General features: G+C 37.9%; 1 protein-coding gene across 4 annotated transcripts in view; it reads left to right on the top strand.

Moving 5' to 3' along the window:
* The window catches only part of Kcnq5 (potassium voltage-gated channel subfamily Q member 5), a 527,081-nt gene that overhangs the window by 464,824 nt on the left and 45,993 nt on the right, over positions 1–16,264 (top strand). For 2 of the 4 annotated variants that reach the window (XM_047559119.1, XM_047559115.1), the window contains 3 exons: positions 548–574; positions 6,000–6,056; positions 9,611–9,831. In XM_047559119.1, the coding sequence (XP_047415075.1) occupies positions 548–574; positions 6,000–6,056; positions 9,611–9,831 (305 nt within the window). The remainder of the gene's footprint in view (positions 1–547; positions 575–5,999; positions 6,057–9,610; positions 9,832–16,264) is intronic. The other 2 variants (XM_047559116.1, XM_047559117.1) reach the window with 2 other exon arrangements.

Below are 16,264 nucleotides of genomic sequence, written 5' to 3'. Positions count from 1 at the left end.
GTTTGCTCACATAACTTGTTAAAAATGCTACTCAACCGTAGACTGGATGAGCTCTAATGCATTTTTATGTACCTTATTTATTCCAAGCAAATTCTTATTTTATCCTATAGAAAAAAAATCTACCTCAACAAGTGGCTGAAGTAAAAAAAACCACAGTTAGTGATTAATGAATCCTGATTTAGAGCCCAAAAGTCTGCCTAAGACACAGAGACTGGAGCTTCTTTGTAATTAGCAACCTTCTAATGCCAGTTGGATCAGAACTACTTTTTCTTACCTATGAATAACCTTGATTAATGAAGAGCTTTGGGCTATATGTGGGCAGTATTGGATTTGCCAAGTAAATGTGCTACCTCAGATCTATACCACAAAGAACATATGTTGGAAAGCTGGGTATATTTATTATAAGTGATACTGCCTTTGTGGGTTGTACTTGAAAAGGGCTACTTAAGGTACTTGATTTCCCAGTCTCCAATTTGGCCATTATCAAGTGCTGTAAATGTATTCACCGGTTTATCATCGTTTCTCTTCTGTCTGCACGCACCTGAAGGAAAGAACAAGGGGAAGCATCAAGCAGGTTTGTGATTTCTCTTTTGCTACATGTTTGTTTATAAATCTGATGCCTAACAGATGTTTTAAATGTGCCTCATGAGTAATATCGATCAACAAATTCGAGATGATTAAAAGTGACCTTTCACAAGATTGCCTGCAAAGTTTGCTGGTTTTTTATTGATTATTCTCCCCTTGGGAGCAGAAGCATCTTTCCCTAACCCACTCACTGCTTTTAACAATCTGCAGGACATAGAACATTCTGGGGAGAAAAAAATTACGATCTTTGATTACTCCTTGCTGCCGTCTTCCCAGTCTAATTCAAGTATTCAAATACAGAAATATAGACAGTCTAAAAAAAAAGAAGAAGAAAATTATGATTGTTATGGGCTCAGAAAACAGTCTAGGATACACTTTCCTTCATCAGAGTGCTTATTTGGAGGTGAAAATTTTTTTATTTTGTTTTTTTTTTATTAGACAAACACTATGCACAAGAGGTGAGAACCATTTCTCTAGGATATCTCCAGTGCATTGAGCAATGAGGTTTACTTAGGTTCTCTAATTCAAAAGAAGAACCCTTTCCATCTTTCAGGAAGAAGATAGTCCTCCAAAACTTCTCCAAATAACAAATGTTCATTTTTTTGTGCTCCAAAAGAAAGTGCCTAATCAGATTAAATAGTGTAGAATTAGACCTAGAGGGAACAGAAAGTAAAAAGAGAAAATGTTTATTTGTCTTAATGAGTACCAGGATTCCAGAGTAAAACCCTGAAGGATAGAGCCAGTGGACCCCCATACTGATGGTGTAAGGAGTGGCCGAGTCTGAACAAGTACCCAAATCTGAACAAGTGCCTGGGAGGGATTTTCTTCCTATCATTGCCACTCGTTTCAAGATACAGGAAGCAAAGGCATCCCCCCAACTTAGAGCTGGCTTCTAGGTGGGAGCCACTGTGTATTGTAGTATTATAATAATGACATTAATCATAAAATACTTATGCAATATTGAAATTAGTCTTGAAAGTTCACTTGGGATAAGAAGACTGTAGGCTTTCATTTCAGCATTGACACTTAAGAAGATTCCCAAACCAAGACACCAATGCATTCATCTGTGAGCCCTCCTGGGTACACAGGCCTGTACAGGGATGGCGTTAAGGATCCTCTCTTACTTGATAGCCGTAGAGTTAGAGAAATGGTCATTGGATATTCCTGAGTGATACTTCCAGAAAATTTTAACTGCCTGAAGGGTTGTTCTCCTCCACCTTAGAGTTATTTCTGAACAAGGAGAGTTCTAGTCATTAGACTCAAAACATTTTTGCACAAACACTGGAAGTGACCAGCAGACCAATTCCAACCCCATAGCACCTTTTCCACAGCTTTTCTATGAAGACCTTTCCATCCTTCTATTGTAACAAATTTACTTGTGAAAAAAAAAGTTACACAAAACAAATCATGGCCCCTATAAGCCGTTTTAATCTCTCTGTGACATTTTTAAAGCTTCCCTTGTCTCAGGAGCTATCTACTTACAAATTATCTCCAAGGGTGATTTGTCTCTAAATTCTAAGGGCAGAGATCACCTTTGGCATGAATTACAACACTATTTGAGAATAAGATCACCTATCTTGCTTTCATCCTCCAAAATAGAACTGTTGACTCCCAGAGGGGAAGTTTGTAAATCCTGTGGAGGTGAGTGAATGATCGTGAGCTCCATGGCAGAGCTTAGTGGCATTCACTTCGGGCCAACAAGCTTTCCAAGACAACAAAGAAAAGAGAATTCAAGTGTCACTATTGAGCTTCTGCTCACTAATCCAAAAATGAGCCTCCTTGTCAGCATTGCAAAAGGACTACAATCGAATTTTCTAAATTTCACGTGTATCTAAAATAATTAAATCTATTCTGCATGTTTGGGACTGAGGTTGTCAAAGATGGATAACTCATCCAGGAATTTGAATATGTACCGAACCATTGAACTGAATTTATGACTTAGAAAATTTCTTACTTCCCAGTCATTGGACATCTGGCAAAACTACCTTGAAACAAATCTTATACTACTACTTAGCCTGAACACCTTAATTCATGCTTCATTCTTCATACATTTAAGTCTCCTACCCCCAACTCTGTCATATTACCTATGTAAAGTTATGCAGAGAATGTGCTCAATTAATAATTCTTGGATAGAGTAGTATTTTGTCCCTGACCTCAAGGAGTTTATGTGAGGAGAGAAAACACAAACAGACATGGAAAATGAGAAATATAAAAAAATAGAAAATGATAAATTAAAAACATTGAAATAATCTGAAGGAAAGAAGCTAAAGGCTCCCACTTTTTTGACACAAAAAATTTGTACATATTGAAATTCCCATTTGAATATTGCCTTAGCTTTCACCTTGTGCTCCATAGGCAATGGAATTTATAATGCTGCATAATGAATGCAGAAAGACTATTGTAATGACAATAGCAATAGCACCATCGTAGAAAATAACACATTTGTCCTTATCCAAGCAAAATAAGCACAAAGAAAAATGCATTTATAATGAGAGTTCTCCCTTAGAGAAGAGCAGCTCTGGGTCCAGAATATTGATAATTAATGCTTGACCCATTTCAATGAACCAATTAGCATCACCCAGCTGCAGAGTCTGTTACTGTTTGGGGCCAGTGGGTTATTGATAGCAATTCAGGTAAAAGGAATAGACAAGTTTCAGCCCAAGTAGGAGCCAAATTTTTTATCTTTCAAATATCTCAGAGCCTGGAATCTCCTCAGTCTTTCCTTGTGATTTTTCTTTGTGTCAGAAACAGACTAACACAAGTGCAGATGAGCTCCACCCAGCAACCAGTACCCTCTCTCCAGCACCTGGCACCCACAGACAGCCAGCACTGTAGCCTGGGCCATCCACAGAGACTCTTCTCTCTGCAGAATGGATGGAGGTCAAACACATTCGCATAACGCTTACTTAATTATATTCCCTGCTTTGGAGTGTTTCTGTTATTAAAAAAAAAAAAAAAAAAAAAAAAAAAAACAGAGTTTTGTCTTTCTACACTGAAATTAGGATATGTCAAACAAAATTCATCTGTGATTGTCCCAGGCTAAGAAACAGTGTTTTATTGTTTGTGACAGATCCAAAAATCTTTTTAAAAAAGTACAAACCATCCATCCCAAGAAGAGCTTTTTAAATATAGCTCAACTAGCAATAGTGAAAATCATGTTTCTTTGGCTCCCTTTGGTACAACGTTGGGTACAAATTATTGTGGGTCTCAGCTGAGCCTGCTCTGTTCTTCCTCACTTAGACCATGAAAACAGTTTCTTGAGCATCATTTTAGTACTCATTTCTTTTTCTTCCCATGAAAATAGTTTATTATTATTATTATTTGATTCATTGTACACAAATGGGGTACAATGTTTCTCTGTGATACATGAGGTAGAGTCACACTATTTACATAATCATACACGTACATGGGGTAATGATGTTTGTCTCTTTCTATTATCTTTCCTTCCCCCACCCCCTCCGCACTCCTCATTTCCCTCTACACAATCCATCCTTCCTCCATTCTTTCTCTTACTCCCTCATACTTATCCACTTATCAGAGAAATCATTCAGCCTTTGGTTTTTTGGGACTGACTTATTTCACTTAGCATGATATTCTCCAACTCCCTGCACCAAATAGAAGAAAAAGTAGGCCTATATCTGCTTCATGTCAGCTTAGAACAAGATTTCCTTAACATGACTCCCAAAGCACAAGAAATAAAAGTAGGAATCAATATTCAAACTAAAAACTTTTTCTCAGCAATCAATCAACAATGTGAAGAGAAAGCCTACAGAGTGGGAGAAAAATCTTTGCCACATGCACTTCAGATAGAGCATTAATCTCCAGAATTTATAAAAAACTCAAAAAACTTTACATGAAGAATACAAATAACCCAATCCATAAACAGGTTAAGGAAAATAGTTTTAATCTCAGATATGAAATGGCAAGTGTGTTTATTAATTTTATTCAAATTAATCATCTCATTAATAATTTTTCCAACCCACTTTTTTAAATGGGACAGTTTTTCTCTGTATGGTGTAAATTGACATTTTCAGAGAATGGAATTTACTTGTGAACCTCTCTGGCCACTTTAGCACAGGATTCTTACCTGGTCCTACATTTTTTCCTCCTTCACCAAGTCATCAAATAATGGTCAGTGAGTCGTCACCACATTGAAATAAGAAAACTTGTGCCTCTTCTTACCTGGCTTTTTATTGCTACAGGAATAAATCATGCCATCTGAGATGTGGGGATTACCTGCCATCCTCTGCGTCTGTTTACCTCTCTTCTCAGCCAATAATTGTTGGGCAGGCGCCTGCTTTATAGTTACACTGTCTTCCTTAGTAGCTGTTTACAAAGCAACACTAGAACCCCCTCAGACTTCTCAGCCAGTACATTACCCAAACTTGCTTTCACAGGTACTTGTGAGACTTATAAAGATGCTTGTCTTAAAAGTTAAGGCACAAATAATGTTCTTTGATTACATGATAGTCTTGTGCTGTGATCCACTGAGTGCTTTGTCTAAACAACTCCAGCATGATTGCTTTATTGGGTTCTGAGAGTGTGTGGCTCCTGGGACAGAACTCTAGAACACTTGTGGAAGAAATCCTCACAAATCTGCATTTATTTTCTGCATTTATTTCCCATTATTTACATTTTCTTTCTTCTGTGTGCAATGAATGATCTGCATGTTTTGTTAAACTAAGCTCAGTAAAACTAGACTTTATTTTTGCCAGCATTGTCAACTTGAATCATTATTGGGAAAATGTTCAATTGCTTAAAAAAAATCTTTTTAAAACCATCTCTCCTTCTGTTCATATTTATTGATAGAGGGAAAGGATTTAATCTTTTAAAAAACCATAGGACTTGAAATAAGAAACTTTTTAATCAGACTAGCAATCTAGACTCTTTTCTTGTTTTTGTTAATGTAGTTATTTGACAGTTACTTATATTAATTTTAACTGCAGGTGTTTTGCAGAAATCAAAAATTTCTGTTCTTACCTTTCAAAGCGATTAATGTTATCTACCTCATTGATTTCTATAAATACTTATTCTTAAAATTTCTGAAATATTTTATTCCTCAATCGTTTATACTGTGTTGCATTGATATTTACTACAGGGGTTGCTATATTCTAAAATATCTGTGTTCTTCTTTTCCTATGAAACAGATGCTAACACATAGACTACCATCATTTATATTGCCTATTTCAAACCTAATTATTTCAACCTAACAATTAAGAACACTGAATTTATTTCAAGCAGCACAATTAAAGTACATAGTATTTACTGTTTAAATAGTCTATGTATTTATATATAAAACATGATAAAGCCAAAAGGCTTTGTTTTTAGAAAAAAAAAAGAAAGAAAAAATCCCTAAGCACTTTCCTGGTGGTAAAATGCTTAGTAATGTGCTGCTCTATTTCCCTCACTCCTAGTAAGTTCTGTAGTAATAAGCAGAAGCTCTTCAGAATGTACACTTCACGGAAGCAGAGGTACCCAGCATCCCAGCTATTGACATGAGATTTGAGAATGCCAACTAACCTCAGGTGCATGACCAGGCTACACCGCCACCCCACCTGAGCCCTGTTCACAGACTTACTACTCCTAGGGACTTCTTGAATGAGGTTTTCAGCCGGCTTGTCATTTTCCTTATTGCCTGTTGCCTGCTTTGATACTCTTCACTATTGGGACAAATAGGCAGGGTCCCACATAGTACTGGCAGTCAGCCCCTTGGCGCCTCCTTGTGGTTGGACAACTGCTGAGCTGCTGCACGCATTGGATTGCTATGGCTTAGTTGCCATCTTGTGCCTGAGGCGAGAAATTGTAGAATGCTTATCCTATGAAGGGCTAAAACCCTAATTAAGTATAACAATAACTACAGCATTCTAAGCCTTAGAGGATTACTGTGGGATATGATGCTACACAGTTCCCTGGCAGGGAGCATCCAGTAGTTAACTGCATGCTGGGCCATTTGAATAACTTGTACATCTGGTTCTAGAGGGAAAAATTCCCTTCCAGAGCAGTTGTGCAGGCTCCCCTGAGCATGGTCCTCAGCTGGGAATGTGGGATTATATACTAAGAAGGATGCTCCAATCAATGACCACAACAACCTTTTGGTTACTTTCTCCAAAGAGACCTACTTGTTGATCTCCTGGGGATCATTCTTGGCATTCTTCCTAAAAATACTGTTACATAAATCTTCCTCAAAAATGATGCTTCTAAATGTCACAAGAAAGCAGGAAAAGAATGGAAAATTTAATGTACCAGTTAAGAGTCTATATTTTTAATCAATGTGTGTTTTCAATAACAGCTACTTAATCAGTTTGTCATCAAATCAAAATGCTCTGTTGTTTTCCAAAGGGGAAATGAAGTAGAACAACCAATAAAAATGGGCTTTTTGTGAGAGAACACAAGAACACATCTTTGCCTTGGGGAAAAAAAATTGCCTTATTAAAAAGTTCTGGGTTAGGGTCTTATTCTTACCTTTCAGACAATTCTGTCAAAAGAAAAAATGAAAACATTACATTTTCTCTACTATGCAATATGCTGAGTTTATTTTAAAATAGTTCTTGAAAATTTTTAAAATATTAGACTTAAGCAAATATTCATGTATTTTAGAGGTAAAAATGGGAAATGGCAACCAGAATTCATTTATACCAACTTTAAGTCATTTGAATAGAACTTAAAATTAAGATTTAGAGAACATTGTTCCCACTTTCCATGAATCCATAGAGATAATCCCAAAATGTTTCAGAGGAACAGTTTTTTAATATATTTTGTCAGAGCAATTTTTAAATATTTTGTTATTGTAAATAGACCATGGTGGATTTGAAGTTGATACTTTCATTTTAGGGTTTTTTTTTTTTTTTTTAACTTTTTTAGAAATTGAAATGTTTTAAAAGTAACAAAATGAGTTTCACATTAAATAGTTCCATGACTTTTATTAGTCTCCTGCTCATTTAGTTGGCACAGGAAAGAGATATCTTGAAAGTGTGAGAAAATACTTTAATATTTACTAAATCCAACCTTCTATAAGAATTAGCTTCTGTCGGTTCCAGAAAAGGTAATAGATAAGATCAAGAAGAGTGAGGACTCCTGTAATGATAGCTACGTCTGCTTTTCCTTCACTAATCTGAATAAAGTTGCAGACGGGAGCATATGGTGCCTGAACCAGATCATTGTAAATTTAAATTGTGGAGCAGGTCTGTTGAAATCAAGAAGAGATCTGAAATTTTACAATAAAAAAAATTAAGAAAAATATACATTTTGGGCACTATCCCTTTGATGGATTTGTTTAAATAATTAAAGATTTTTGGATGACACGGAGAACCTAGTCTGAGAATAAAAAGATGCAGTTTTATGATGTTATTGTTGCTCTTGTTTAATGTAATCTATCATTTAATCACACATTTGTCAAGTACAGATAAACCTTCCGACTGGTGGTACTATCGTAAAGAACTCTTGAACTCACCCGACCTCATCACAAAACTGCCCAGCCTGTTCTCTGCATGTGCCTTCAGCTAGCCGTGCTGGACTTTGCTGTGTCTGCATTTCAGAGGGGAGCTGTCAGTTGCATGGTCAACTTGTTTATTGTTACCAGAACTCTCTGACCACCCCAATTCATGATATAATTTGTTTCCATGTAAACACACATAAAATGCAGTGCATTTTTAGAATATCATTTGTTAAGCAACTAGGCATGGAAAAATAAATGTTATTGTTTCTTGTTAGCTATAAAACACATATCCACTAAACACATTTGCTGTTGGCATGCTGCAGTTGGGGACAGTGGACATTGCGGTAAGTGGAAAAGACAAGGCATCCACTTTGTCTCAAATAATCCCTATCCATGAGAACACTGCCTTCATCCCCCACAAGGGCTGCAGCATGACTCAGAAGAGCTGCTCGGGGTGACTCTCCCATAGACCCATTGCCCATTATTTCTTCAGTCCCTGCTGAGTCCTGGGCCTCTCACATTGGTAACAGTGCGTTGCCTTCTAAAGACTAGCACAAGTTACTTAAAGAAGCAAGAAAACAAACAAAATGCGTATGCAAAGCTTCCTACAGTTCAATTGATTACCACAAAAATCCTTTAGCCACATTGCTGCTTTTATCTCCATGTCAGAGATCAGATTCCAAAAGCCATGTCTCTTTGGTTTCAACCTTCCCTTTACCAGCACATCACACCACATCTCTTGATTAGGAATGTGTGAAGATGCATTTGGGATTTTCTTGCTGTTAATGCTTCCTTGATCCGTCCACAACAATTTAATCCTGGCCAGGACCAGAGAACTGAATGTTTGAACAAATATAATTTACCAGTAGCTGCCACAGCAAATCAATAGCCTGTTTAATAGCAGGAAATTGTGTTAGTGAACATTACATCTCATTCCGTTAATCAGTCATGTCATTCATTATATGTTGAGGCTGTTCTATCTTGGTGGGTTTTGTCTCACAAGAATGAATGTAAGCATAAAAGAAATGTAATGTTAAGTGTTGTATGTTTAGTATTGTGTATGCAGTTCTACCAAATGCTATGATATTGCATGAATGTATGAATTTCATAATCTTGCCTGGAATAAAAAATGCATGCTGAATGTAGGTATATATGTAACTGTCATCCCTGTTTTCCTGTAGAAATGTTTAGAAATTACAAAGAGATATGCTCCCAAACAAAAAATAAATGAAACTTTTTAATTTAAAGTTGAGGTTAAAGCTAAAATCACCCAACAGTTTTAAAGTGAATTCCAAACTAGTTCTTGTTTATCTCCAGTGTAATTGTGTACAAAATGTACCTGGTTGCAGTCCTTTCTATGATGAATACAAGAAGTGTGTGTATGTCTATGGAATGAGACTGAACTCACATGAATGCAAACAGATTAAATGAAGCTCAAATTTTCAATAAGGATAAAATACATTTCTATGTTCCTACTTGCTGAAAACACTTTGTCTATACATGACCATATACAATTTCATCCAATTATGTACCCAAGTGAGATGAAAGAAACTGCTTGAAATGGAATAATCATGCCTCTGTTCTCCACAGTCAGAAGCTAAGTTTTAAGGAGCGAGTGCGCATGGCTAGCCCGAGGGGCCAGAGTATTAAGAGCAGACAAGCCTCAGTAGGTGACAGGAGGTCCCCAAGCACCGACATCACAGCCGAGGGCAGCCCCACCAAAGTTCAGAAGAGCTGGAGCTTCAATGACCGAACCCGCTTCCGGCCCTCGCTACGCCTCAAAAGTTCTCAGCCAAAACCAGTGATAGATGGTAAGCTCTGCTTTTCCATAACCACTTTTAATTTGATAGGCTATAGTGAGTGAGATTATGAAGTAATTAATTCTCCATGGTACCACTTGAAGACAGAAGGAAACACTCCTGGGAAAGAAATTGCTTGTTTGTTTTGTTGTAAATTTATTCAATGCCTTGGGCAAATGTACAGAATATAAGTTAACTTTTGGAAGCAACTTTGGCAGCTAAATTCACATTTCAAAGAAGCCAAGGGAATGGATACGTAGTGCAGTGGTAGAGTTTAGCATAGGTGGAGACTCTGAGTTCCACCCCCAAAGCCAACAACAAAAAATAAATAAGATTTTTATTAGTTTTTCACTCATATCTACAATATATTTATTTCCAACATATAGTTATGTCTGACCAACAAAGGCTTAAGGACAACTGGGTGCTCTGAATATGCTGAAACATAAGCAGAGGATGACAGCTCCTTTCTAGTCAGTGAAGAAGATGCTCTTCCCCTTCCTCACATGCTCCGTTTACCACTAAGTCAGACCACTGCCTCTCTTCCTCAGAAAGACTCCTGCTGAAAAGTTCTGAAATCTCCCAATGATAAGTGAAATTCAAGTTCTTCTCCCAAGCACAATTAACCTATTTTATTTATCATATTATGTAGCAGAAGTTTACTTGCTAACCCACTTTACTGAGTGCCACATAATTTTCATGTTTATGAAATAAAATGTTTATTTTTCATTTAAAGATTAGCTTGTTTTCCCTTTTAAGTGTGCCCTCTGGGATCTCTTATACTGGGCAAAGAACCAAAATCAAATAGCATTTGCCATTAATGCATAAAAACTGCAAAGGCTATCAGTCCTTGTGTTCTCATTCCCTAGAATAACCTGTATTTTCCCAGGCCCTGAAAACTCAAGGGATAAAATCAACAACCAGGGGTCATAATCAACAGTGATCTCAGGCTCCCTGTAGTGAAACCCCTGGAACCTCAGCCCAGGGCCTCATCCAATTTCCTGAGATCTTGGGGCTATGCTTCCACCCTCAATTAAGCTATGCAAGTCCCCTCTTCACACTTCTCCTTTCCCCACAACCCCATAAGGGTATGCTATCCAGACTCCTAACTGCTGACATGATGTGGTCCCTCCTGGCAGAGCTTGCGACTACCACCTCAGCTTCGGTACATGCTGTTCCTGCCACGCTTTGCTTCCACCTGTTGCTTTGCTAAGGTGGGAAATGCCTCCTCCTTCAACACTGGACACTCCTCCATCAGACCACTTGCAATGCCCTGAGTCACTGGTGGCAGAGATTTTCAGTGTCCTCTAGTTTCCACACTTTCCTTCCTCGGAATTTGGCTAACAGCCCTTAAGCAGCTGAGTGTAGAGTTACTGGTAATAGCGCTTTATGTTGTACTTGAAATAGATTCACTGAATATAAATGGCTGCATCCTTTCTGAAGGTAATTCAGCAAAGTATATCAAAGTATATTAGGATTAGTATATGCCTAATCCTAGACCCATATCACCCACTGATTCCACTTCTAGAATATAATAATATTATATTATATCAGACATGAAAAATAAACTATTCCATTTTGCTTATATACATGTACGTATTGCATATTTAGATTTGTGTGTTAACAGGAAAAAGTCTGGAAAGACTAACAACAATGTATGAATACTTATCTCGAAGTGATGAGAGATCCCAGTTATATACCATTTATGCATTTCTTCATCTATATCTCCTAATATTTCTACAATGAACTTGTAAATCTTTTGTAATAAGAAAGCAAAAGAATATTTTTTTTGTTCAAAAATAGTCCCTCCTTTCACACACTCCCCTCTCGCCCTCCCTGTGCTCTAGGGCCTTGGGACCAACGTATACTCACAAACCCTTCTCCTTAAGCTGATTTCCTCCCATGTGGGGACCAGCCTGTGCTGAGTGCAGGTGTGCACTGTCAGATGAGTTTTGACATCTTCTTCAACAAATACAGTTTGTATGAGTTTACTTGGAATGTTGTAACAAAGCTCTACAGACTTGGTGGTTTAAACAACAAAAATTCATTTTCTCACAGTCTGGGTCTAAAAGCCCAAGATCAAGTTCTTGCTAGGGTGGTTCCTTCTAAAGGCTCTCTTCTTGACTTTTAGATGGCCATCTTCTCTCTGCATCTTCACAATCTTCCTCTTTTTCCTGTTCGTGTCCATATTTCCTCTTTTTATAAGAATACTAAGCATATTGGATTCAGGTCCACCATAATAAGTGATTTTTAACTTCATTACCTCTTTAAATATCCTAACTTCAAACACAAGATCATTATGAGGTACTGGGGATTAGGATTTCAGCACATGAATTGGGGAAGGGGGTCACAATACCTCCCGTGACAGAACTCCTGCTCACCACACCACAGCATCCCTGGTAAGCTAAGGTGCGTCCATAGCTTCACCCTGACCCTGGGTTCATAATGTACTAGAAACTCATTAATCACACATTACAGTGGGTCTGTATTCTAATGTGAGCTTCAGAAAACATTCAACTTCTTGCTGTGAGGTCCTTATGGTTGGCTGAGCATATTTAAATATAGAATTCATAGAATGTGGATTCCAAGCATGGAAAATGAATTCTAGTACTGTTTGGCCAGAGGGAAAGAGAATTTCAAAGACTTGACAGAGTCAGCACTAACTATCACAGTATTCCCAGTATCTGCAAAGATGTCTCCGAGGTCAGACTTAAAAGCAGATGTCCTGTCTCTACCATTTCACAAATTGGAAAGGTCTCCTGTCACCCACTTTCTAGATCATTTCATACAAGTGCAGTTCTGTTTGGTTAGAAAGGAATTACTTTTCCCTGGCCAATGGTCATCTCGATGGATTCTGAGCTCCCCAAGTGATGAAAGGACTGACTGCTATTCTGCTGAAGTAACTTTTGGCTTCACACTTGCAGGAGATGGACCTCCTGACTCCTCATTTAATCCAATAGTCCAGAATCTTTACCTCTAATTAACATGATGTTGGGTCTTCAAACAATGGAAATTCCTTTTTACAGAAAAGAAAAAAAAATCTGAAGTAGCTATCAAGTAAACATAGATTTCAATTATACATTCTTATTTTTAGTGCCTCTCCAGGCTTTAAGTATTTCTAAAATCCACTTGCTATCCTTAGAAAATAATATAGAACACTACAGTCAACTCCCAGTTGTTCCAGGTCCATTAGTTCATTCACTTCTGGGGTTCTTTTCTTCCACTTCTCTCTTTTCTTTATATATTTTTAGGCATTTCATTGCCCATTAGCATGCTCAAGCAGATTGGATGAATAAAAAAAGAATAATGGAAATTCAGATCAGCCTGTAAGTTAACAACCAAAGCTACATTTCAAAAGTAATGGGCCTGTAACTGAAAAATACTATAAAGGAAAAGCAAAACAAATTCAGAGTTAATCTATAAATTTTATTAATTCTAACTAAATCTGGTACTCTTTACCACAGATGGCAGTATTTTGTAATTTAATGGCTCTCTCAAAAGGTTATTAAATATCCATCTTGCTTTTCTTTGTTCATTGTAACTTTTAATGAGATTAATATGTCACACTTTAAAAGGACACAATTATCTCCTAATATTCCATACTCATGTGCATCAGAGAAGTAGAAAGTAGCAGGAAGATGATGAAAAACCAGAAATGTAAACATGGCAAAAGAAGAAAGTCAGCTTTAAGGGCTGGTGTGGTATTACCATAGCACATTTATTTTGACCAATATGATATGATTGGTATTTTTAGTTTGTAAATTCTATAAGAACAATTAGAAAGTCAATATTTAAGTATTTGGGCCACGTTGTGTAATTTTAGAAATTAAGTAGCACAGAAGTGATATTTTATCATGAGTGCATAAGAATAATGATGAAATTGTATTGACTCCTCTGTGACAGCGTGTTCTCAATGCTTTATCCCTGTTATCTCATTTAATTCTCCCTGTACTCCTGTGAAGTAGTGACATTATTATACCGTTTCATGTGTAAGGAAACTGAGATCTAGAGCTAAGCCAGGTGTCCATGTCAAGGAGCCATAGTGCACACTGGGCCATCTAATTTCATAGCCCTCCTTCAGACACGTTGTAAGTTGTGCTCTAGTCAGTCACATCGATTTCCCTTCAGCATCTTTCATTTCTTCCCTTCCTACCTGCCTGCCTTTCACTCTTCCATCTTCAGTTGGTCCAGATCCTCCATCTCATACAAGCCATTTTACCTTGCTAGTGCTCCAGGCTGTCTTCCAGTCCCAGCTGCCATACCTCTTAACTGCATCATCTTCAAAGGATGCCAGAGCTAGATTAGGCAAATTGGGGAAGTGGCCTTTTGTTGACCCTTCTCTGTTTTGATCAGGTATCTAGGAAGAGACCCAGGATAATAGCTGTGCTGGTCTGTGTCCATTTACCCAGGCAGGCAGGCAAATGATGGGGTTATCTGAGGTCTGTTTCAAGATGCAAAAAGTAATAGCGGGAGATGGACAGCTGTTGTCAACAGACGAGCCAGTAGAAAGTAGCAGATTGCAAGTAAGAAAGATCAAGCCGAAATCTACATGAGTGAAACTAAGGTAGAGCTGGGGAAAGTTTTCAGATTCTGGGTGACTGGTTTGCTGTCAAGGAGAGCCATGCTTTTCAGACCCTGCTGCACATGCGAATGCCTTTCAGAACAGCACTCAAAGAACACAATAACTTTGACAGAGAAGGACAAGGAGGTAAGTTGAGGTAGGTCCACTCTGTAGTGCTTAGTAATTTGATATTAACTTGAGAGTTCTAGAGTAAATAGCATTTGTTAGTTTCAGAAATATTCATAGATTTAAAAATGTAACTCACACATAGATTTAAAAATAAAACCCACTCCATCCCTGGTACTGGGGATTGAACCCAGGAGCTCTCTAAAATTGAGTTACACCCCCAACCCTTGTTATTTTTATTTTAAGACCAGGCCTTACCAAGTTACCCAGGCTGACCTCAGACTTGGTGATTCTCCTGACTCAGCCTCCCAAATCACTGAGATGACAGGCATGCAACACTATGCTAGGCATCTCTAGGTTTTAAAACAAAAAGCCAAATTTAGAATCCTGTTTTTCCTCCTGTATTCTTTCATCACATCATTTCCACAAGACAATGAACATACTGTTCTTATTCCTTGAATTTCAAAAGAAGGACAGAGTAGGTAAAGCAAAAACTAGACAAAAATAAATATTAGTATTTTGATCATGTAATCCCTTCTCCCATGTGACCAACACATCCATTTCCTGTCTGCTTCGCCATCACTAAGGGAAAGCTGGCTCATATGCCTCTTCTCCACCTGCTTAGCAGCCCCTCAAAACCCCACTCCTCCAGCTATTTCCTTTTTTTTTTTTTTTTTTTTTTTTTTTTTTGGTACTGGGAGTGAATCCCAGGTTGCTTAACCACTGAGCCACATCCCCAGCCCTTTTTTGTGTTTTATTTAGAGACAGGGTCTCACTGAGTTGCTTGGGCCTCACTAAATTGCTGAAGCTGGCTTTGAACTCACAATCCCCCTGCCTCAGCCTCCTAAGTCGCTGAGATTACAAGTGTGCACCACCACACCTAGCTCCTGGGTATTTCCCTTAGTCACTCTCCTTTTTGACATTAGTGATAACTATCCAGATCTCACCTAAAAGTAGCAAACAGAAGTACACAATGGGTATAAGAACCCTCAAATCCTCTGGAAGATGGTCAGTTCATCCTTTTCTCTCTGATCTCAGGTCCACTGGTCTACTAAAACCCTTGCCTGAAACTATCAGTTTAAAATAACTAAGAATACTGAACAAAAGGAGGCATTTTAGCACAATGGTTTTGACAACTCTTGTATCTGAACTGACAGTCTCCTACATCCATACTAGGATATTTTCTTTCAAGCAGCATAAATTACAAGATATCAACACTTCACATGTCTGATTAATGCACATGGGCTTTGATCTTCTATAATCTTCTTTTACATTTGTTTTCCAAAGGCATCTTCTTCCCTCATGCTTTTCTTAGTCTCCCCAGGTGACATTTTTGGTGTTCCCACAAAATGCCAGTCTCTGTACTTACTGTATGTAACATTTTCCCTGACTTTCCATAATGATGGTCCAACTTCATCCAGACCCTGATTACCACTTTCTACAGTATATGTTATTTCCTGGCACTTTCTGAAACTGCCCAATAATGACTCTACATTGTGATGACGGAAACAATCTGGTTCAAGCAGCATTCTATTAGGACTTCTACTGAGCCAGTTTATACACATTCCTGGTCTGGGATTCTGACTGAGGAGTGTACTCATTCCTGTCAGTTGTTTATAACAAAACTTGAGGGTTTTCTTTAATGATAAGGACCAAGTGGCCTATTGAGAATGACGGATCTAAATTCTGACAGTTTACACCCCACATTTCTCTCTATATTCAACTTGGGACCATAATTCTATGCAAAAGCCCACAAGGGGT

This window comes from Sciurus carolinensis, chromosome 7 (assembly GCF_902686445.1).
Source record: "Sciurus carolinensis chromosome 7, mSciCar1.2, whole genome shotgun sequence".
Taxonomy (NCBI): domain Eukaryota; kingdom Metazoa; phylum Chordata; class Mammalia; order Rodentia; family Sciuridae; genus Sciurus; species Sciurus carolinensis.
Note: the sequence above shows the minus strand (reverse complement) of the source record. Positions and strands in the feature narration are given on the sequence as shown.